The following is a 24672-nucleotide window of genomic DNA, read 5'->3' as shown; positions in this document are numbered from 1 at the left end:
AAAGCTCTAGGCAAGCTGGTAGGCTTGAGTTAAGTTAGGATTCTCTCAGAGCTCACGCAAGTTAGGAGAGTGGCTCAGTTCCCACAAACCTCGAGGTAAGCAGAATGGGAGGGGGCCTCAAAGCTCTAGGCAAGCTAGTAGGCTTGGGTTAAGTTAGGATTCTCTCAGAGCTCCAAGCAAGATAGGAGAGTGGTTGAGTTCCCACAAAGCTCGATGTAAGCTGAATGGGCAGGAGGCCTCAAAGCGCTAGGCAAGCTAGTAGGCTTCGGTTATGTTAGGATTCTCTCGAAGCTCACGCAAGTTAGGAGAGTGATAGAGTTCCCACAAACCTCGAGGTAAGCAGAATAGGAGAAGGGCCTCAAAGCTCTAGGCAAGCTAGTAGGCCTGGGTTAAGTTAGGAATGTCTCAGAGCTCACGCAAGTTAGGAGTGTGGTTGGGTTCCCACGAACCTCGAGGTAAGCTGAATGGGCAAGATGTCTCAAAGCTCTAGGCAAGCTAGTAGGCTTGGGTTATGTTAGGATTCTTTCAGAGCTTACGCAAGTTAGGAGAGTGGTTGAGTTCCTACAAACCTCGAGGTAAGCTGAATGGGCAACATGCCTCAAAGCTCTAGGCAAGTTAGTAGGCTTGGGTTAAGTTAGGAAACTCTCAGAGCTCACGCAAGTTAGGAGAGTGATAGAGTTCCCACACACCTCGAGGTAAGCAGAATGGGCAGGAGGCCTCAAAGCTCTAGGCAAGCTAATAGGCTTGGGTTAAGTTAGGAATGTCTCAGAGCTCACGCAAGTTAGGAGAGTGGTTGAGTTCCAACAAAACTCGAGGTAAGCTTAATGGGTAAGAGGCCTCAAAGCTCTAGGCAAGCTAGTAGGCTTGGGTTAAGTTAGGAATCTCTCAGAGCTCCACGCAAGTTAGGAGAGTGGTTGAGTTCCCACAAAGCTCGACGTGAGCTGAATGGGCAGGAGTTCTCAAAGCTTTAGGCAAGCTAGTAGGCTTGGGTTAAGTTAGGAATCTCTCAGAGCTCACGGAAGTTAGGAGAGTAGTTGGGTTCCCACAAAGCTCGAGGTAAGTTGAATGGGCAAGATGTCTCAAAGCTCTAGGCAAGCTAGTAGGCTTGGGTTAAGTTATGAATCTCTCAGAGCTCAGGCAAGTTAGGAGAGTGATAGAGTTCCCACAAACCTCGAGGTAAACAGAATGGGTAGGAGGCGTCAAAGCTCTAGGCAAGCTGGTAGGCTTGGGTTAAGTTAGGAATCTCTCAGAGCTCACGCAAGTTAGGAGAGTAATTGGGATCCAACAAAACTCGAGGTAAGCTGAATGGGTAAGAGGCCTCAAAGCTCTAGGCAAGCTAGTAGGCTTGGGTTAAGTTAGGAATCTCTCAGAGCTCACGCAAGTTAGGAGAGTGGTTAAGTTCCCACAAATCTCGAGGTAAGCAGAATGGGCAAGAGGCCTCAAAGCTCTAGGCAAGCTAGTAAGCTAGGGTTAAGTTAGGAATCTCTCAGAGTTCACGCAAGTTAGGAGAGAGATAAGAGTTCTCACAAACCTCAAGGTAAGCAGAATAGGAGGAGATCTCAAACCTCTAGGCAAGCTAGTAGGCTTGGGTTAAGTTAGAATTCTCTCAGAACTCACGCAAGTTAGGACAGTGGTTGAGTTCCCACAAACCTCGAGGTAAGCTGAATGGGCAAGAGGCCTCAAAGCTCTAGGCAAGCTAGTAGGCTTGGGTTAAGTTAGGAATCTCTCAGAGCTCACGCAAGTTAGGAGAGTGGTTGGGTTCCCACAAACCTCGAGGTACGCAGAAAAGGCAGGAGACGTCAAAGCTCTAGGCAAGCTAGTAGGCTTGAGTTAAGTTAGGAAACTCTGAGAGCTCACGCAAGTTAGGAGAGTGGTTGGGTTCCCACAAAGCTCGAAGTAAGCTGAATGGGCAGGACGCCTCAAAGCTCCAGGCAAGCTAGTAGGCTTGGGTTAAGTTAAGATTCTCTCAGAGCTCACGCAAGTAGGGAGAGTGGTTGAGTTCCCACAAACCTCCAGGTAAGCTGAATGGGCAAGAGGCCTCAAAGCTCTAGGCAAGCTAGTAGTCTTGGATTAAGTTAAGATTCTCTCAGAGCTCACGCAAATTAGGAGAGTGGTTGAGTTCCTACAAACCTCGAGGTAAGCAGAATGGGAGAAGGGACTCAAAGCTCTAGGCAAGCTAGTAGGCTTGGGTTAAGTTAGGAATCTCTCAGAGTTCCAGGCAAGTTAGGAGAGTGGTTGAGTTCCCACAAAGCTCGAGGTAAGCTGAATGGGCAGGAGTTCTCAAAACTCTAGGCAAGCTAGTAGGCTTGGGTTAAGTTAGGATTCTCTCAGAGCTCACGCAAGTTAGGAGAGTGGTTTAGTTCCAACAAAGCTCGATGTAAGCTGAATGGGCAGGAGGCCTCAAAGCGCTAGGCAAGCTAGTAGGCTTGGGTTAAGTTAAGAATCTCTCAGAGCTCACGCAAGTTAGGAGAGTGGTTAAGTTCCCACAAACCTCGAGGTAAGCATAATGGGCAGGAGTTCTCAAAGCTCGAGGCAAGCTAGTAGGCTTGGGTTAAGTTAGGAATCTGTTAGAGCTCACGCAAGTTAGGAGAGTGGTTGAGTTCCCATAAAGCTCGAGGTAAGCTGAATGGGCAGGAGCTCTCAAAGCTCTAGGCAAGCTAGTAGGCTTGGGTTAAGTTAGGAATCTCTCAGAGCTCACGCTAGTTAAGAGAGTGATAGAGTTCCCACAAACTTCGAGGTAAGCAGAATGGGCAGGAGGCCTCAAAGCTCCAGGCAAGCTAGTAGGCTTGGGTTAAGTTAGGAATCTCTCAGAGGTCACGCAAGTTAAGAGAGTGATAGAGTTCCCACAAACCTCGAGGTAAACTTAATGGGCAGGAGGCCTCAAAGCTCCAGGCAAGCTAGTAGGCTTGGGTTAAGTTAGGAATCTTTCAGTGCTCCACGCAAGTTAGGAGAGTGGTTGGGTTCCACAAACCTCGAGGTAAGCTGAATGGGCAAGATGTCTCAAAGCTCTAGGCAAGCTAGTAGGCTTGGGTTAAGTTAGGATTCTCTCGGAGCTCACGCAAGTTAGGAGAGTGATAGAGTTCTTACAAACCTCGAGATAAGCAGAATGGGAGGGGGCCTCAAAGCTCTAGGCAAGCTAGTAGGCTTGAGTTAAGTTAGGAAGCTCAGAGCTCACGCAATTTAGGAGAGTGGTTGAGTTCCCACAAAGCTCGAGGTACGCTGAATGGGGAAGATGTCTCAAAGCTCTAGGCAAGCTGGTAGGCTTGAGTTAAGTTAGGATTCTCTCAGAGCTCACGCAAGTTAGGAGAGTGGCTCAGTTCCCACAAACCTCGAGGTAAGCAGAATGGGAGGGGGCCTCAAAGCTCTAGGCAAGCTAGTAGGCTTGGGTTGAGTTAGGATTCTCTCAGAGCTCCAAGCAAGATAGGAGAGTGGTTGAGTTCCCACAAAGCTTGATGTAAGCTGAATGGGCAGGAGGCCTCAAAGCGCTAGGCAAGCTAGTAGGCTTCGGTTATGTTAGGATTCTCTCGAAGCTCACGCAAGTTAGGAGAGTGATAGAGTTCCCACAAACCTCGAGGTAAGCAGAATAGGAGAAGGGCCTCAAAGCTCTAGGCAAGCTAGTAGGCCTGGGTTAAGTTAGGAATGTCTCAGAGCTCACGCAAGTTAGGAGTGTGGTTGGGTTCCCACAAACCTCGAGGTAAGCTGAATGGGCAAGATGTCTCAAAGCTCTAGGCAAGCTAGTAGGCTTGGGTTAAGTTATGATTCTCTCAGAGCTCACGCAAGTTAGGAGAGTGGTTAAGTTCCCACAAACCTCGAGGTAAGCTGAATGGGCAAGAGGCCTCAAAGGTCTAAACAAGCTAGTAGGCTTCGGTTAAGTTAGGAATCTCTTAGAGCTCATGCAAGTTAGGAGAGTGGTTGAGTTCCCACAAACCTCGAGGTAAGCTTAATGGGGAAGAGGCCTCAAAGCTCTAGGCAAGCTAGTAGGCTTGGGTTAAGTTAGGATACTCTCAGAGCTCACGCAAGTTAGGAGAGTGATAGAGTTCCCACAAACCTCGAAGTAAGCAGAATGGGAGGGGGCCTCAAAGCTCTAGGCAAGCTAGTAGGCTTGGGTTAAGTTAGGAATCTCTCAGAGCTCACGGAAGTTAGGTGAGTGGTTTGGTTCCCACATACCTCGAGGTAAGCTGAATGGGGAAGATGTCTCAAAGCTCAAGGCAAGCTGGTAGGCTTGGGTTAAGTTAGGATTATCTCAGAGTTCACGCAAGTTAGGAGAGTGGTTGAGTTCCCACAAACTTCGAGGTAAGCTGAATGGGCAAGAGGCCTCAAAGTTCTAGGCAAGCTAGTAGGCTTGGGTTAAGTTAGGAATCTCTCAGAGCTCACGCAAGTTAAGAGAGTGATAGAGTTCCCACAAACCTCGAGGAAAGCTTAATGGGCAAGAGGCCTCAAAGCTCTAGGCAAGCTAGTAGGCTTGGGTTAAGTTAGGAATGTCTCAGAGCTCCACGCAAGTTAGGAGAGTGGTTGAGTTCCCACAAAGCTCGAGGTAAGCTGAATGGGCAGGAGCTCTGAAAGCTATAGGCAAGCTATTAGGGTTGGGTTAAGTTAGGAATCTCTTAGAGCTCCAGGCAAGTTAGGAGAGTGGTTGAGTTCCCACAAAGCTCGACGTGAGCTGAATGGGCAGGAGTTCTCAAAGCTTTAGGCAAGCTAGTAGGCTTGGGTTAAGTTAGGAATCTCTGAGAGGTCACGCAAGTTAGGAGAGTGGTTGAGTTCCCACAAAGCTCGAGGTAAGCTGAATGGGTAGGAGCTCTCAAAGCTCTAGGCAAGCTAGTAGGCTTGGGTTAAGTTAGGAATCTCTCAGAGCTTACGCAAGTTAAGAGAGTGATAGAGTTCCCACAAACCTCGAGGTATGCAGAATGGGCAGGAGGCCTCAAAGCGCTAGGCAAGCTAGTAGGCTTCGGTTATGTTAGGAATCTCTCAGAGCTCCACGCAAGTTAGGAGAGTGGTTGGGTTCCCACAAACCTCGAGGTAAGCTGAATGGGCAGGAGGCCTTAAAGCTCTAGGCAAGCTAGTAGGCTTGGGTTAAGTTAGGATTCTCTCGGAGCTCACGTAAGTTAGGAAAGTGATAGAGTTCTTACAAACCTCGAGGTAAGCAGAATGAGAGGGGGCCTGAAAGCTCTAGGCAAGCTAGTAGGCTTGGGGTAAGTTAGGAATCTCTCAGAGCTCACGCAAGTTAGGAGAGTGATAGAGTTCCCACAAACCTCGAGGTAAGCAGAATGGGAGGGGGCCTCAAAGCTCTAGGCAAGCTAGTAGGCTTGGGTTAAGTTAGGAATGTCTCAGAGATCATGCTCGTTAGCAGAGTGGTTGGGTTCCCACAAAGCTCGAGGTAAGCTGAATGGGCAAGATGTCTCAAAGCTCTAGGCAAGCTAGTAGGCTTGGGTTAAGTTAGGATTCTCTCAGAGCACACGCAAGTTAGGAGAGTGATAGAGTTCCCACAAACCTCGAAGTAAGCAGAATGGGAGGGGGCCTCAAAGCTCCAGGCAAGCTAGTAGGCTTGGGTTAAGTTAGGAATCTCTCAGAGCTCACGCAAGTTAGGTGAGTGGTTGGGTTCCCACAAACCTCGAGGTAAGCTGAATGGGGAAGATGTCTCAAAGCTCAAGGCAAGCTGGTAGGCTTGGGTTAAGTTAGGATTATCTCAGAGTTCACGCAAGTTAGGAGAGTGGTTGAGTTCCCACAAACTTCGAGGTAAGCTGAATGGGCAAGAAGCCTCAAAGCTCTAGGCAAGCTAGTAGGCTTGGGTTAAGTTAGGAATCTCTGAGAGCTCACGCAAGTTAAGAGAGTGATAGAGTTCCCACAAACCTCGAGGTAAGCTTAATGGGCAAGAGGCCTCAAAGCTCTAGGCAAGCTAGTAGGCTTGGGTTAAGTTAGGAATGTCTCAGAGCTCCACGCAAGTTAGGAGAGTGGTTGAGTTCCCACAAAGCTCGAGGTAAGCTGAATGGGCATGGAGCTCTCAAAGCTCTAGGCAAGCTAGTAGGCTTGGGTTAAGTTAGGAATCTCTGAGAGCTCACGCAAGTTAGGAGAGTGATAGAGTTCCTACAAACCTCGAAGTAAGCAGAATGGGAGGGGGCCTCAAAGCTCTAGGAAAGCTAGTAGGCTTGGGTTAAGTTAGGAATCTCTCAGAGCTCACGCAAGTTAGGTGAGTGGTTTGGTTCCCACATACCTCGAGGTAAGCTGAATGGGGAAGATGTCTCAAAGCTCAAGGCAAGTTGGTAGGCTTGGGTTAAGTTAGGATTATCTCAGAGTTCACGCAAGTTAGGAGAGTGGTTGAGTTCCCACAAACTTCGAGGTAAGCTGAATGGGCAAGAGGCCTCAAATTTCTAGGCAAGCTAGTAGGCTTGGGTAATTTTAGGAATCTCTCAGAGTTCCACACAAATTAGGAGAGTGGTTGAGTTCCAATAAAGCTCGAGGTAAGCTGAATGATCAAGAGGCCTCAAAGCTCTAGGCAAGCTAGTATGCTTGGATTAGATAAGGAATATGTGAAAGCTCCACGCAAGTTAGGAGAGTGGTTGAATTCCCACAAAGCTCGAGGTAAACTTAATGGGCAGGAGGTCTCAAAGGTCTAGGCAAGCTAAGAAAAGGAAATTGACCAGCCGTAGCTGATGTCGATTTTGGCGATGCTGGGAGTTTTACATCTTCTTCTGAGCAGCGGTGGCGCTGGTGTTCGTCCTCCATCACATGACCAAGTAGTAACGAAGATTTCTGTCGTCTCTTCATGTAGTAAGTTGTAGTAGAACAACTCGTGGTTTTGTTTATAAACACATGTTGATGTATACAAATATAAACCACGTGTAGGATGTTACACTAGTCATTCCTAGTATAAAGTTGCGGGTTCTATTCCAGAGCAGGAAGTGGTAGCGGTTATTTCAAGTCGTTCTATCTAGTAGTAGTAATAGTACAGGGTGTCCAATATACAATGCAACCCAGAATTTGGGATAGTAGAACCTTTGGACCTAAAGTGATACACGAATAATGATTATACCAAAATGAAGCCTTGTTCCTACATATATTTTTAAACTAGGAAACAATGATTGAAGTACACTAGGAACCACAGAGTGTTGCCAGATGTAACCGAAAATGTATTTTTTTTTTTTTGCAAAATATGTAAATTGACTCATAAATCATACGCATGTTCGTTTCCCGGTCTTGAATAGTTTGAAAATTGATCTTGTGTACCCTTGCTTCAAATAGCCGCATAGAAATGAATAGCAGTGTTTCCGGGTGCATGTAATAAAACTTTTATCACGATAATTTCAAAGTTTGTTTTGCATTGTTCTCAGGAATTGCAATGTACACAGAACCTTAACACACCTTTTGATGCTTTGAAACATAAGTAAAGTTACCAATTCAGAGTGTTAGTTTATTCAGAGTGTTAGTATGATTTCCCTAGTCCCCCCTTAGAAAGGCCTCATCCGCTTAGTTATCGTTGAAAATAAAAAATTCTTTCTTTTTTCTGCTGCGTAGTTTCCAAGCTACTGCAACTAAACAAACTGAAAATTAACGACAGAACATCCATGCGTATGATTTATGAGTCAATTTACATATTTTGCAAAAAAAATTGATTTATACCTTCGGTTACATCTGGCAATACTGTGTGGTTCCTAGTGTACTTTTATCGTTGCTTTCTAGTTCAAAAATATATGCCTGAACAAGGCTTAGTTTTGGTATAACCATTACTTGTGAACCACTTCAGGTTCAAAAGTTCTGCTATCCCAAACTCTAGGTTACATTGTGTATTGGACACCCTGTAGTTTTTCGTAAAATGCGACATATTTTTGGATTGAGCAGCAGCAATATTTAAACAAATTCTGGCAGATTGTAAAACGGAGCACGCATTCTGATCGAGCACCGCTAGTGATTTAATAAAGTCTGGTGCACAGTAAAAAGGATCACGCGCTAGAAGTTTCAATTTCCTCCGGTAGATGTCAGGCACTGAAGGATGTCTGCTGCTATTTAAAGATGAGAAATTTAACTTTTACTACCTTTGCTTCTCTGACAGCCATTTTGTAAGTGAAATAGCAATGTGTTCTTTATTAACTTTGGGTTACCCATAGGTGGGGTTACTTTGCACAACATAGAATAAAAGTATGTTCAACATACGAACATAACGTTTCTGTGCAATGTTTTCTCTTCAGTATTTATACATTTTATTTTCTACACCAAACTGCACGCAGTCTGCAAATACTGATATTTGAATGATGGTACCTGTATCAGTACTTACAAGGGACATCACGCAATTGTCCGGCTCCGATTTTAATGAAATTTCTGTTGTTGATAGAGGACATGTATTCATTACTTGTGATGACAGAAATTTTTGCCATCGTGCATGTTTTCTATTTTTAAAAAATTTTTAAAGGTTGTGATGTGGTTAATAGAGATTACTGCAGAAGTCCCTCACTACCCTTCGTAAACGGAGTGTTAATGAAAGAACAACCATGTAGATACGTATAGGGCCTAGGGGGAAGTCGTATGGTGCGTATGACCTTGACGGCAGCCATCTTGAAATCCGCCATTTTGAATTAAGGTCAAGTTTTTTAAATGGGAATAGGGTAATATGATACATAATTTCGGGCTAGAATTTAATCAGAAAGACAATGGTGAAGTTAGTTTTAAGATGCGCTCATTTGGTGAAAAGTTACAGGCATATTAATTGTTTATATTTACTATGTGCGTAAGTCCCTTATCTCCGCTTCTAACCCGCGTATTAATGATTTCGGTAATACATATTATGACTAGAGGGAAGTGGTACGATAAGGGTATCATTGACGGCAGCCATATTGCAATCCGCCATTTTGAATTAAGGTGAAGTTTTGAAAACTGAAAACCATAGCATGTGGCACCAAATTTTAATAGTAAATTTTCCCCAAAAGCCAATGGTATGCTTATTTTTGTTCTATAGTTAACCAGTATGAATTTATGACTCTTCTAATGTGCACGAAACGTCCATTATTCGATCTTCCAAATTGGCAACACTCCTAATTTTCACCGCATGTTTTAAGATTCCAACTGGCACTTTGCAATTGTTTCCATGGCTCATGTTTTCTAAATTTATTACATTTTTTTAAGAGTTGCGATTTGTGAGTTCATGAATAGTGTTGGGATAAGCATCCAGCAATCTTTCTGAATTTTGAAGACTTGCCATATAATTATTAATTTCCTAGGCAGTGTAGTTATTTATTTTATCCCAGAGTACATGAGGAACCTATGGACCTATGTGATGTAAAGAAATACAATTGAAATTATAAGAAATTTGTGTAACACGAACTCACAATTATCATGAAATATAGCGTACATGTTGCGCAAACGACAAACAGTATTTTTTTTTTTTTAACAAATTCAACCTTACAACTTTAAAGGAACAGCAGCAATGATAGAAAATATCAAACAGGCATAATATTACTGTTCCCAACACAATATTTATACCATGAACAAAATATGAAAACTGGTAACTTGTTTATAAAAAGGTGTAACTTAATCGAGTTCCCGATCAATACTGATTATAAATCTTACAAACATAAACCATCGATAACAATCACTATAAAACGAATGACTTTTTTGTCTGACTAGCTAAAATATTGCCATAGAAAATAAATAAATATACAATAAACAAATAAATATAAAACAAAACAAAAGACCATTGATTTACAAAACAATCATATTTCGTTTCCTTTTTTGAAGTGAATTTTCAACTTATTTCTCGTCTCATCTAGTATCCATTATAAGCTACGTCTGCGGTATTACCTGAATGCAAAGTTGGAGTTCTTTCGTTCTGCGATGATTTATGTCAGTAAACGAGTTTTTGAATTGCAGGTATAGGAAATAAATAATTACATTGCCTATGAAATTAATAATTACATGGCAAGTCTTCAAAATTCAGAAAAATTGCTGGATGCTTATCCCAACACTATTCATGAGCTAACAAATCGCAACTCTTAAAAAAATGTAATAAATTTAGAAAACATGAGCCATGGAAACAATTGCAAAGTGCCAGTTGGAATCTTAAAACATGCGGTGAAAATTAGGAGTGTTGCCAGTTTGAAAGATCGAATATTGGACGTTTCGTGCACATTAGAAGAGTCATAAATTCATACTGGTTAACTATAGAACAAAAATAAGCATACCATTGGCTTTTGGGGAAAATTTACTATTAAAATTTGGTGCCACATGCTATGGTTTTCAGTTTTCAAAACTTCACCTTAATTCAAAATGGCGGATTGCAATATGGCTGCCGTCAATGATACCCTTATCGTACCACTTCCCTCTAGGCATAATATGTATTACCGAAACTTTTATCCAATTATTATCATTAATACGCGGGTTAGAAGCGGAGATAAGGGACTTACGCACATAGTAAGTATAAACAATTAATATGCCTGTAACTTTTCACCAAATGAGCGCATCTTAAAACTAACTTCACTATTGTCTTTCTGATTAAATTCTAGCCCGAAATTATGTATCATATTACCCTATTCCCATTTAAAAAACTTGACCTTAATTCAAAATGGCGGATTTCAAGATGGCTGCCATCAAGGTCATACGTACCATACGACTTCCCCCTAGGCCCTATACGTATCTACATGGTTGTTCTTTCATTAATACTCCGTTTACAAAGGGTAGTAAGGGACTTCTGCAGTAATCTCTATTAAGCACATCACAACCTTTAAAAATTAGTAAAAAATAGAAAACATGCACGATGGCAAAAATTTCTGTCATCACAAGTAATGAATACATGTCCTCTATCAACAATAAAAATTTCATTGAAATCGGAGCCGGACAATTGGGTGATGTCCCTTGTTAGTTTGAATTATCAATATTTGTAAGAAAATTATGTATTTTCTGGTACCGGCACAGGTACCATATTCTAGTAGTTTAGCATATGTCCCACAAATATACCAACTCAGGAGGAGAAAAAATCCCCGTGCACTGATTTGCCTTGGTTATACCTTCTGTCCAAGAATATTGTAAGGTTCCACATGGTCTCCACAACATGTGATAAGCATGTGTATATTACACGTGAAAATAGTAAACAAAAGAACGCAGACGACGGACCCGAAGAGGAGTTTCCCACATTCGCCAGCAGTCAGCAAGACGAAGATCGCCGAGGGTAGCTGACATTCCAGGATAAAAGAGAGGAGTATGCATCAATAAGCATGAATCTATGCAATTTGATCGAACCACCTAAAGCCCTAAGGCGCCCGGCCATTGAGTTTACCTTGCCCTCTCACGACGCTTGGTCAATTGAGAGATACCTATTCTTAAGCCCTAAGGCCTCGGTCATTGGATTTCTTTCCTCTCTCAGGACGCCCGGTCGGGTTCCTTTTATTATCTTACCCAAAATTATGACAGGAATTACTTACTGTATGCATTTTGTATTTAAGGGGATCTTTTTATAACAAAAGGTGAAGGGAAAGTCCAAATTCCCGTGTACAGTAATTGCTCTACCTTACATAAACAGAGAGAATTTTACAATATCATCCCAACCGTAATCAGTAGAAAATTTACGTTCTTTGGGACTCTCAGGCTGAAGCCCACCAAAATTGCATGATTTCTTTTTTCTTTTCTTTTTTTTTAATCTAATATTAGTCATTCATATGCGTGTAAGCTGCAAGACCCCAAGAAGTCTAGTGATTACGAAAAAAAAAGAAAAAAGGAAAAAAGGAAGCCTTTGTGAGTGAAGGCGCTCTCAAACTAGTTTTCTGGATCTGCCACTGTTAATAATTTATTTTCCAGCAAGAAATGCATTCCGGCATCGACGTAAATAGGAAATTTACTTAAATTTAGAATGCAAAAGGTCCCAGTAGTAATAATTTCCTATCTAAGCGGTATTTTGGACCGGTGCAAAGTAACTCCGATTATTGACTGAAACCGCCTTCTTTTAGTTTTACTTTTTTATGACTTTAAAACGTTTAACATTTCAATTTCAACTATTGCATCAAAGTCCCATTATACACAGTAGTATTCTACGAAACTGACTTAACTTTGACGGAAATTCTTGTACGTGATATTATTCAAATTTTGGCTGCCTTTACAGAGACTGCTTTCCATACCTCTACAACAACGAACCCTCCCGGTAATTAGAACTGATGTTAACCGTGAACATTATAGCCAAAATACAGTTAGATGTTCTATCTTACGGAAGCAATTTAAACTTCCTCTTTATTGTTCATGGTTTTACCGACAGAGAACTGTGAAACTCTTTTTCATATTTTGTACAAAGTAACCCCTGAGGTGCAAAGTAACCCAGTTTTACGGTACCTTATAAGTACACTCAATATCTCTTTGTCTCTACACTTTCCTATGTCACAGCAATTTAGGTGACTCTACGCAATACTGATTACTGACCACTGTTTGTTCTACACATTGTCTGTTGAGAAGAGTTAGCGTTGTCAGCTCTTATCTCTTTGTAATTTTAAAGACGAGAAACGGACATTTTATGTCGTCGTAAGTCAACTTACTAATTTGCCGTCGTTTGCACTCCAATATCTTAACTTGCCTGACTTTTACCCAGTCACTGTGTAGTTTGTTTTCACAACAGCTAGCAAAAGAATCTGCAATATGGTCGTAACGTTGACGATGTTTTTTTTTTTTCCACTTGAAAAGACGACTAACACGTTTATTTCACGATGCTGAAATTTGTCATAGTTTGCACTCCATTATCTTTAAATATAAACTAATTATTTGCTGAGCAAAACTATATATTTTCATTAAAATTCAACACGTGTTACAGTTTCGCCAACTAACTCTTTGGCTTCATCAGACAATATGTGATACAGTACCACTTACTTACTTAGCCGGGCTCGAACCAGAAATCCCATGAACCAGAGATAAGCACTCTACCAGTGACTCATCGTGTCACAGCTAGCACAAGAGTGAGCAACATGTAACGATGGTGACTTTTTTTTTCAAATTTGGAAGAAAGTCTAACACGTTTCTGTTAGGGCTGTTTTCTTACAGTGGCAGGAAGAAAAATATTGAAAGCGATGAAATAGCAGATAATTTAGTAATTCTGAAGACAATTTCAGTGGAAAAAGTGATCAGAAAGTTACCGCAAATCATTTGGAAAACAGATCAAGTAGTAGTACGAAGAATACAAATTAATAAGGTGAACCACAATAAGACATAAGAAATGATGGTAGTAGTGATGCGCCGTTGACAATGAGTGATTGGACGCGATACTTAGCTAGTGATCAAGGGATCCACAAATTTTCCTTTATTCTTTCAAAGTCTGGTTTGCAATTATGTGTAAAGTATAGGCCAAAAATGACCAGTGAATCCAAAAGCTCCGTTACACTCTTCTACAGTACGAGACATCCCGTACTTCAACAGTGAAACCTATCGAACCATGTTTTGGTACTGGTTTTTCCTTCAAGGGCAAGTCCAAGGACTTATCGATCGGATTTACTTTCAGAAAGATGGAGTAGGCCTACCAGTTCATTATTCAGTTGCACGTGTAAGAATGTCTGAACGAAGTGTTTCCTAACGAATAAATTGGATGTGGTTGTCCCCAGTTACTAGCGCCTCTGGTTTCGTCATGTAACAATGCATTCTGGGGTTATATCAAGCAGCAGGTAGCCAGTAAGCGTTATCACACAGCTAACGAACTGAGAGACGCTATTCGGCATGCATTTTCCACGATCACTTGCGCAATACCACTCACGGAAATAGGGGGTGAGGGGGACATATCTCCTTCAATCTTGGAACTAGGGGGACTGTCCCCTCAATAATCCGATTTAAAATGTCTTTTTGTGGAGAAATGTGATTATTTGTGTTCGATTGCCACAGAGGAAAGTGAGACGAAATTGATATTCCTCCAAATAAACCTCAAATCTGCTCGTCTCCCAATGTTGAAGACAACTCTGCTCCCCTGATCCTCCACAGGTTTGTTTTTTAACTTCAAAAATATTTTGAACATCACTAAAAAAAAGATTATGTGAACGGTCCAACCCCCTTCCCCCCGTTTTGAACACAAATTTTCATCGCTGCTCAATACTGCTCAGAATTTCAGAACGTAACTGGAGACGCATTTGTATTTGTTACGAAAATGATGATATCCACGTAGAGACTCTGGATTAAATTACTATTTTGTCTCCTATCACATTGCATATTTTTTTTTCTGATACATAATTTTACCTCATCGCAAAATACATAAATACATGAGGAGTGTAACGGGACTTCTGGATCACCCTGTTGAAGTTTTAGTTTTATAGTTCCTATATTATCAATATACGTGTCTTTACACTTGAAACGAGTTATACTCCACAGTTTCAAAAAAAAAAAAAAAAAAATGTTTTTGTGGCATAGAATCGTAACGCAAATGAGGAGAATTCCATATTACCCTTTCTACGCCAGTGGTGTTTATTATATAATTGCAGTATATTAGAATCATCCAGAAAGTAAAGAACATTTTGTCATAGTTAAATAGACAAAAGATATCAACACAAATCAGGGGCGGATCCAGGGTGGACTTCTGGGGGGTCGTAATACTGCTATTTAGAGGTACTTTTAAGAGCTCCATACTCTGGGATGGGTTTTATTTATATATATAAAATAAGATAGTTTCCTCTTTTGGGGGGTGGGGTGATCGCCCCCCCCTGGATCCGCCCCTGACACAAATATTTATTTACAAAGCCAATGCCGATGTTGTACTCATCTGCCGCCAAAGATTTCATAAGCGAGGTTGTCGCTGCTTGCTTGAGTTCCTCATCGTTTGCGAACTGTTTTCAATCCAAAACGATTCGTGTAACCTGCTTGTCGGTTTTCCTGAATGTTTTCTTCAACGCTTTTCCTTTAGTTTTCCCGTAACAAGTGATGGTCTCCCACTCCGATCTTTTCACACACGCTGGTCCTTCCTTGATTAAACATAATGCACCATTTTCAAGGATGTTATAAAATAGAGGCTCTGCCCATACAACAAAATCGTGAAGCCATACGTCACAGTTTTTCGCCACGCCTATTCTGCCCGCTCCGCGCCACTAAGATCGCAATGTTTCGAGCCAACAATCATTGCTCGAAACGAGAGTAGCCAATCAGACGTACCGGTTTAGACGATGCTCGATTGTTTCTTGGCTTCACTGAGTTCATAGGATGAAAATACATATGGGCAGATCCTCTATTTTATAACATCCTTGACCATTTTCTCACCGATGACTCATTCATTTCACTATCACCATAAATATTCTCTATTCGCCTATAAATTTTAATAGGCTTAACTTTTTGAGCGTTCAGAAAACGAATGACATTCCGTTCTTCACATTTGGTGGGGTTTTCGATTGGCGCCGCCAGTTTGAATCGCTGCAAAAACAATTAGGATGAACACACAGCATTAAGACAAGGCTCGCACTGACGTAAAGGAAGGCGATAACTGCTGCGCACGCGATCGCAGTAGTGGGGGGATCTGCGCTTATCTCGATGCGCAATCTATCTTTACTTTCTGAACGGCTCTTAGAATTATATAGTAATAATTACCTCCAAGGCTATCAGGGGTTTCCCACATGTCACTGCTGACAGCCTGCCTTTCCAGAAGATATTCCATGGATGGACTTAAAATGATTTTGTCATTGGGAGAGTTTTTGCCAGATTTGGATTTACTAAGAGATATGGAGTCTGGCTTTGGGAGGTGTTTCTTCGGATGTTTCTCCATAATTCTGCATCCTGATTTAAGTTTGAAATATCCACATCTACAAGAAAGAGAGAAAGAAACATCAAATTTTGTACTAGAACTGACACTACTGTGTGTCTTAGAGTGACTGGGATTTTTAACCAAGTTTTCCTACGTGTTTTGTTAAAGGGTTGTTTACTGAGTGAAGTTCAATTATGTTATAAAATAGAGGATCTGCCCGTGTGTCATAGAGTGACTGGGATTTTTAACCAAGTTTTCCTACGTGTTTTGTTAAAGAGTTGTTTATTGAGTGAAGTTCAATTATGTTATAAAATAGAGGATCTGCCCGTGTGTCATAGAGTGACTGGGATTTTTAACCAAGTTTTCCTACGTGTTTTGTTAAAGAGTTGTTTATTGAGTGAAGTTCAATTATGTTATAAAATAGAGGATCTGCCCGTGTGTCATAGAGTGACTGGGATTTTTAACCAAGTTTTCCTACGTGTTTTGTTAAAGAGTTGTTTACTGAGTGAAGTTCAATTATGTTATAAAATAGAGGATCTGTCCATATGTATCTTCATCCTATTAACTCAATGAAGCCAAAAAAATAACCGAGCATCTGTCAAAGCACCAAGTCTGGTTGGCTACTCTTGTTTCCGCCATGAATGTTGGCTCAAAACATTGTGATTTTATTGGTCAGAGCGGGCAGAATGGGGGTGGCGAAACTGTGACGTCTGGCTTCACGATTTTGTTGTATAGGCAGATCTTCTATTTTAAAAACATCTCCTTGGTGAAGTTTTACCAAGTAGTACAGATGATAAGATTTGTCGAAAATTGACAAATGAACAACGTGTTTTTGTGCTATAAGTTTGGTGGAAACACAATAGACACACACATGTTATGACAGCAGGCTTCGGGAGATTTCCAGGTGTGGAATTACCATCACGTCAAGCCACGAGAAACCTGAACCAACTATTCGATGCTACAGGATTTGTGTATGAGCACAAAATGAAAGAAAAACCGAACTTGTTGGTCAGAGTTGTGTATCTAGCCCGAAGAAGTCTACGAGAAGGCACGCGCGTGATCTGGGAATGAAACGTACCACTTCAAAAAGCATATTAAGGGATTTGAATATGAAACTTTATCGACCAAAGCTTCTGCACGCGTTGCACGAAGGTGGTCTGGACCGGCATATTGAGTTCTGTGAGTGGTTTCTCATACGGGACGAACCTGACAAGAGACTTCTGGAAACGCATTTTATGAACAGATGAGGCCTTATTCAAGATGGCCGGTCGAGTAAACAGACACAATTGTATTTATTGGAATGATACCAACCTACACAAAATTGTAACAAAAGAGTTGAATGTCCCTGGTGTCACTGTTTGGGTTGATATTTGGAGTAGTGGATCATTCATTTTTTTTTTAAAGAACAGTGACCTTAACAGTGCACATTAACAGCACATTAACACAGCAGAGCAGCACATTAACAGTGATATGTGCCTTCAGATGTGGCAGGAAATTGTCTTTCCAAAACTTGAAAATAACTCTCGTTACAAAAGTATTCAGTTCACGTGCCAACACGATGGAGCACCGCTTCATTCCAATGTTGTGAGGTACTTCTTGGATTAGCATTTCGATTAATGGATTGGCTCGTCATTGTACCCCGTTCATGTGACCTCACATCATGCGACTTATACATGTGTGGTATTGTCAAAAACTTGAAAGAGCTAAATCGAACAATCGTTCGAGAGATTGGATGCCAACTCTCCGTTGTATCATGATATTTCAAATAAATGCTGAAGACATGTACTTTGTGCATTGAACATGGCGAGAGACAAATTTGAACAGCATTTGTAAGTACAATAAAGATTGTCAGGGTACCTAACTTCTTTTATTTCTTCATAAATTGGAGACAGTTATTTTGTGCTCATCCTGTACGTGTACAGCGTACATTCGGCGGGTTGTGTTTATACACGTACTAGCTGATATAACCGTTCTTCGTACGGGAAGAGTAAGTTTATAGAAAGTATTTGAACCCCCTTCCCCTCTTAGGATACCATAGGGAAAGGATTTCGACTTAAACCGTATCGGAAATGTCACTATTTATCTCAGCGACCTCGAAAACTATGAATTGGACACTGATATCGGCATTTTTAATTTTATTTTTAAATTTTCCACCCTCCCTTCTCACCGTCATCCTAGTGATATAAGTCGGCTAAATACCTAATGGATAGGTAAATAAAAAATAGATATTTACCTTTTCTATATTTACCCACCCAAAAATGGGATATTTTGTGAAAATGTAATATTTATAAAGTTATTTGAATTGTCAGTCATATGGATAGTTTCTTCTATATTTTCTTTATTTACGAAATTGTTCAAATATGGTACAAAGGATATTTTACACTGAAAGGCATAGCAAACATTAGTCATATAGGAATTGATGCGCTACGTTTTAGTGCTAAAATTTCATCTACGGTGGTTTGATTATGCAAAGAATTAACAGAAAGACCGACGGCCGACTATTTTATTCCTACGAAGTTATTAACTATATATTTATTCTCTGACTCATTTAAATAACAAAAATATATTGTAAATGTATAATCAGGTAAATATTAGAAATAAGATTTCTACAAAGTAGATTGTTAAGTGAATGTAATACTTATTTGTTTTGTTCTGTTTCTGTTCCTGATAATGCTAATCTATATACGGTATATAAAATTGAGAATCACTATGTTTGTTACTCTAAATCTCCTGAACCTCCCGACCGATCTCGATCAAATTTGTAACATGGATGAGATTCGAGGCTCGGCTGGTTTTAGGCTATTCACTTTGATGGTAGAACTAATGGGAGGGGGTGAGAGAGGGGGTATAAAAATAAATAAAACTTAATATCTCCTGAACCACTCGACCTATCTTGATCAAATTTTCAACATAGATGAGATTCAGGCCTGGGATCGCTTTTATGATTTAAATTTGACGGAACAACGTAGAGGAGGAGAAAGAGGGGAGATATATAAAAATCAATTTATATAAGACTGAAAGTGACTATTTTTGTAAGTTAATAACTCTTGAACTATCCGACCGATTTCAATCAAATTTTCAAGATACATGAGGTTCGGATCTGGATTTTTTTTTTTTTTGTAATTTCACTTTAACGGTAGATCCTAGGAGAGTGCGAGGGGAGGGAGACGTATAAATAAAAACAAATAAAACCTAATAACTTTTGAACCATCCAACTATTCTCGATCAAATTTTCAGCATATATGAAAGTCGGGCCTTGAGTGTTTTTTATCGTTTCACTTTGACGAGTCAACGTTGTGGAAGGGGAGGGAGGAGATATATGTAAAAAAAAAATGACTGCCTTTGTGACATCATCACTCCGCAATGTGTGAGTCAAAATTTGTTAGTTTGTTTTAGATACGCGAATGCCGTAAGAAAAACATCTACATATTTTTTTCTCGAAAAAATATTAACGAAATCGGCTAAATATAATCATGTTATCTATCCATTGTATAAGCAACATTGAAAAATTAGCTTCTGTTCAACCGTTATCCTGTGAAGAAACGGACGTTCATATTAACATTACAATGTTATAATGATCTATTATTGCAATATTATCAAGCGGAGTGAAGTTAGGCGATCGATATCGAAATATAATTGAGACCGTTGTGGGTCCTGCAGTGTAGAACATGCCTGTCGTGTAGTTTCAACAAGATGGGGCCACAGCACACATGTCAAGGGCTTGAATTAGGCTTCTGAGAACCATTTTGGGCCATCGCATCATCACGAGAAACACTGACAAACTGGCCCTCTCACTCGCCTGACCTTACTCCACTTGATTATTTTCTTTGGGACTATCTGAAGGACAAAGTATATGTGAACAAATCATAAACAATGCAGAAGCTCAAGGACAATATTTGTGCAGAAATACCTTGCACTCGGAACAGAAGTGTTGACTACTGTCAGGAATCATGTGCTACACAGTACCCGTACTAGAGATTATATTCCACACATAAATGTAAACAATCTCCCATCCTTGGCCTTAAGTCTGTGAAATATCAATGGAAATTAACGGTAAATATAAAAAAGTTATTCACAGTTAACAACTACGTGACTTTTGGCTCACCCTGTATGTTGGGAAATCGTTAATATTTGGTTGACCTTGACGAACTTTCATTAGGGCGTGCAGGGAAGAATAAAGACTGAAAGTGTTTGAGAACAAGATCCTGAGACGAATATTCGGACCCAAGAAAAACGGGAATGGGGAATGGCGGAAACATCATAACGAGGAACTACATAATTTATATGGTTTACCCAACATTGTTAGGGTCGTCAAGTCTAGGAGGCTTAGGTGGGCAGGTCATATAGCTAGAATGGAAGAAAGTAGAAACGCTTTCAAAGTCTTGACTGGAAGACCAATCGGAAAATGACCATTAGGAAGACCTAGGCGCAGATGGAAGGACAATATTAAGATGGATCTCGCAGAGATAGAAATACAAAATAGAAACTGAATCCAATTGCCTAAGAATAGAAGTCAGTGGAGAGCTTTTTTGAACGTGGCATTGAACCTCTGGGTTCCATAGGCCATAGAGTTAGTTAGTTAGTTATGTACACCTTGTCTCAAAAAGGTTGAGCGCATTCTTTATTGGTATTTTGAGGCAAAAATTTTCTAAGTCCAGCTTCGGGTATCTTCGGGAAAAAGTAAGCCAGGTTCGAACCTCCAAGCCAGCCTTTGCAATCGGGAAAAAGTTTGCAGATGTGTTTTTCTTCTTTTAAATATAATAAGACTTGTTACCAAGTGTTTAAAAAAGCAACATTGATTGAAATACTTAATGATACAATATTTCGAAACCTTTTTTTTTTTTAATGTTAGCACATGCTTGTTTGTCATTTAGCTCTCCATACGTAATGGAACATTTAAATACGTTAAGGAATCTTTCCATATGTAAAAGAATGCTCAAAGTTAAGAAATAGAACATAATTATCGCCTGAGTACTAAAATAAAAGTCAAAGTAGAACAGAAACAGCGTTTGTAATGGATATGAATGTCATAATTATCTTGAGATCCGTTACACCTCGCTAGAAGGTTGTGTTAGCTCATTGGTAAGCTGTCGGATTTAAAATCATAAGGTTGAGGGTTCGAATCCCGTCTAGGCTAATCCTTTTTTTAAAATTATATTTTCCGCAATGCATGAAAAATTATATAAAATAATTACATTAGAATACATAAGTTGTGTATATATAACATAATCATTGCAGAACATAGTAATTATTATGTTTAAAATAAAACATCTGAGATAATTTTCACAGTAGGTCGGTATTATATATGAGGATGTAAATACAAGTTAGGAAAATCATTTAATAGCAATAAATAAGTTATGTAGTGTATTTATTTGCATCTATTTGTCATACAGATGTAACTTCTCAATATTCTCATTACAGCATGTCATTTACATTCGTGAAATACAATATATTCCTACGGATATAGAAAGTGTATAAACAGAGTATCCAAAGTCGTATCCTGCTTCAAGATACATAACTTTTCCCGATCCCCTTAACGTCACGGGAAGAAACACAAATTCTCTTTAGAACGGAATGTCGTTACTTAGAGTCTCATTCGAATACGTTGAATATGCTTTTGTATATTCATCTCTCTCTCTCTCTCTCTCTCTCTCTCTCTCTCTTTCGCTTTGTTTATGTGTGTGTGTATGTGTGTTGCGGAATATCCCAAGTTGAATACAACATTTGCCAAGTATATGAGGATCATTGTCATCGAATACCAGAAATTGAAAATCGTATTTCTTCAGATTGGGTTTGCGTGTTCATGTTAGCTCACTGGTAGAGTACGGACTTGCCAATAAAGAGGTCTTGAGTTCAAAGCCTACAGATAATTATCATTCTTTTGTTGGTAGGATTGCACAGAAATCGGATACAAGGAGTGGTTTACTTCTAGAAATATTTTCAGAAGCGTTTAGGTAGCCCTGAAAAGGGCTGTTTTCGGGAGTTAAGGCTGGGACATTAATATTGTGTCCAAGACCCTTCTGAATTTATTACACGCTCCATTCTTCTGGGCATGGAATCTATTACATGGGTGACAAATCTATCTCCTTCCCCTACCTCCAGCCATGCTTCGGAAACAAGATGCCACAGGTCATCCTGAGTTCTTGGTGGATCTGCCTCAGGTCAACTTTCCCTTAGAGTACGCTTCACTTCTGCCCACATATTTTCCATGAGATTGAGGTCTGCTCCACGAGCGGCCAGTCGATTAAATCAATCTCAGGATGCCCTGCGAACCATTCCTGAATCACACGGGAAGTATGTATTGGCGACTGGTATTGCTGGAACTGAATTACACCATCAGGCTGAAATACTCGTACAGATAGCACCATGATATTACTGATAATGTCTAAGTACTGAGCATTGTCCAGATGTCCTTCAATTCTATGAAGCTGTCCTGCTCCGCGACTGGAAATCCAACCCCAACATAAAATAGATACATGGCCACTGCGATTGCAAGCAGCCACATATCCATGGTCATATCGGGTGCCTCTCGGACGATACACAAAACGGCGTCCCTCCTTTGATGTTGTGAATATGGATTCATCTGAGAAAACTACGTTTTCCCAATTGAGACCCACATTCGCCTGTGCAAACGCGAGACGGTAAATTTTGTGGTCGCCTGAGAGTTTTTCCTTCACGGCAGCAACACGGCCACGTAACCCAGCATGACGAAGCCTTCGCAGAGCTGTATGCTTACTACCAGGAAAGAGAGAAACTTCCCTTAGCTGTCTAGACGTCCTTAGTGGGTCTAACCGGGCTTCGTTTACTAATCTCGCATCTTGGGCTTCGGTTGACACATGCGGACGACCAGGAGATCGTAAATTATCAGTCTGACCTGTAGCACCATATTTCCGAATCCATCGCCTTCCTGTAGAGGCCGGGACACCTACTCGCCTGCTAGCTGCAGTTGCAGAATAACCTTCCAACTCCCATAAAGTATTTGGTCTAGGAATTAATTCGTGCGGGTGGACAAGAGATGGCGCAACGAACGGAGCGTCCAACAGTTCCGTGTATCCACACATGTGTTGCAAACCCCTGTCATCGCGTATCGTTCGTAGTATAGGGCAGTGGATTAAAGCGTCAACAACACCAGTTTGTAGTTAAGTGAACATGGCGCAATTTGTGCCTGATAAGGTGTTTTTGCGGGGTGTCTTGCTGCATTACTTTAACATGCAGAAAAATGCGACTGAAAGTCATCGTATTTTGGTGGAAGTGTATGGTGACCATGCTCTAGCTAAGCGAACGTGTCAGAAGTGGTTTGCACGGTTTAGAAGTGGTGATTTCGGCTTGGCAGACCAAGAGCGAGCTGGACAGCCAAAAAAATTTCAAGACGAAGAATTGACAGCATTGCTCGAGCAGGATTCGTGTCAAACGCAGGAACAACTTGCAGCAGCATTAGGCGTTGATCAAACAACAGTCTCTAAACGCTTGAAAGCTATGGGAATGATTCAAAAGATGTCACATTGAGTTCCACATGAATTGAAAGACAGAGACGTTGAAAGACGAAAAACCATTTGCGAATTGCTGCTTCAACGACAGAGCAGAAAGGGGTTTCTGCATCGAATTATTACGGGTGATGAGAAGTGGATCCATTACGAGAACCCTAAACGAAAAAAGGCCTGGGTGAAACCAGGTGAACCAGGTCCATCACAACCAAAACGAGATATTCACTGTGCAAAGGTTATGCTGTGCATATGGTGGGATATGAAAGGTGTGGTGTACTATGAGCTGCTGCAACCGGGTGAAACTATGAATGGACAACGTTATCGACGACAATTAATGCGTTTGAAGCAAGCTCTGGCCAGAACACGACCAGAATGGGAGAACAGACATGATAAACTTATTGTTCAACATGATAACGCTCGCCCACATCTCGCAAAACCGGTCAAAACCTATTTAGAAAATGTCGGATGGGAAGTTTTACCCCACCCGCCGTATTCACCAGACGTTGCTCCTTCGGACTACTACTTGTTCGATTGCATGAACAACGATTTGATTGGACAGCGGTTTACGTCTTCAGAAGATATCGAAACATGTGTCTCTGACTGGATCGCTTCCAAGGATGAGGACTTCTTTCGCCACGGAATCCGTACATTGCCTGACAGATGGGCGAAAGTGGTGGCTAGCGATGGACAATATTTTTCTTAAGGTATTTATGTATTTTGTGTTTGTACTACAGCTTCAATGTGTGCGTACCAACCGCACGAATTAATTCCTAGACCAAATAATTACTGCTGTACGTCTATCCATAGTTACCAATGTTCTGAGCTGTGAGAAGGAAGCAATAGGTAAAAGCTAGTACCTGACGTGTGATTGGTTACTTGCACGACACGCCTATTGTGGGGAACAGCGTTGCCAGATCTAGCATAATGATGCTAGATCTAGCATAATTTGCATGTCTCTAGCATCTAGCATCTTGCTTTTAGCATCCTGCCCAAATCTAGCACAATTTCAGCAAGTTTATCAAAAAGCCGTAAAACCTGAAGATGAGAAAGAAGTTGGTCGTGGGAAGAAAAAGAACGGCAGAAATGTATCCTCTTCCATTGATTCATACAGTCGGTAAACCATACAGGCAGTCTTATTTTTCGAAGTAAGTTCGAAACGTCTTTGGGCTTTTTTTGTGGCTCCACCCAGGGTTTTCTAATCCTTTAACTCCGACGCATGGGCGGAGCTATGGGGGCCATTCTCCCCCCAACTTTTTGACAACTTCACCATCTTTATTTCTGACTTCATGATCATATTTATTCCTGAAATGACAGCTCCGAGACCGACCAAAAATCTTCCCCCCCCCCCAGCAGACGATTCCCAACTCCGCTTATGCTGCGAAGTAATTTTCTTTCAAAATATGTAAACAAAAACTTTGCATTCATTTATACGACATATACGCCATTGAATCTGGCAACGACTGCATTAATTTAGTTGAGTTAAAATTTTGGTGCGTGAAGTATTGAGTTCTATCCATGCATTCT

General features: G+C 41.0%; 1 protein-coding gene across 1 annotated transcript in view; it reads right to left on the bottom strand.

Annotated features, from left to right (window-relative positions):
• LOC145683559 (uncharacterized) overlaps positions 1-24672 on the bottom strand; it is a 53163-nt gene that overhangs the window by 20057 nt on the left and 8434 nt on the right. The window contains exon 2 of the mRNA XM_081754907.1: positions 15511-15722. Coding sequence (XP_081611033.1) covers positions 15511-15685 — 175 coding nt within the window. The 5' untranslated portion in view covers positions 15686-15722. The remainder of the gene's footprint in view (positions 1-15510; positions 15723-24672) is intronic.

This window comes from Thermobia domestica, chromosome 4, assembly GCF_964235325.1.
Source record: "Thermobia domestica chromosome 4, izTheDome1.hap1.1, whole genome shotgun sequence".
In the NCBI taxonomy this organism is placed as follows: Eukaryota; Metazoa; Arthropoda; class Insecta; order Zygentoma; family Lepismatidae; genus Thermobia; species Thermobia domestica.
Note: the sequence above shows the minus strand (reverse complement) of the source record. Positions and strands in the feature narration are given on the sequence as shown.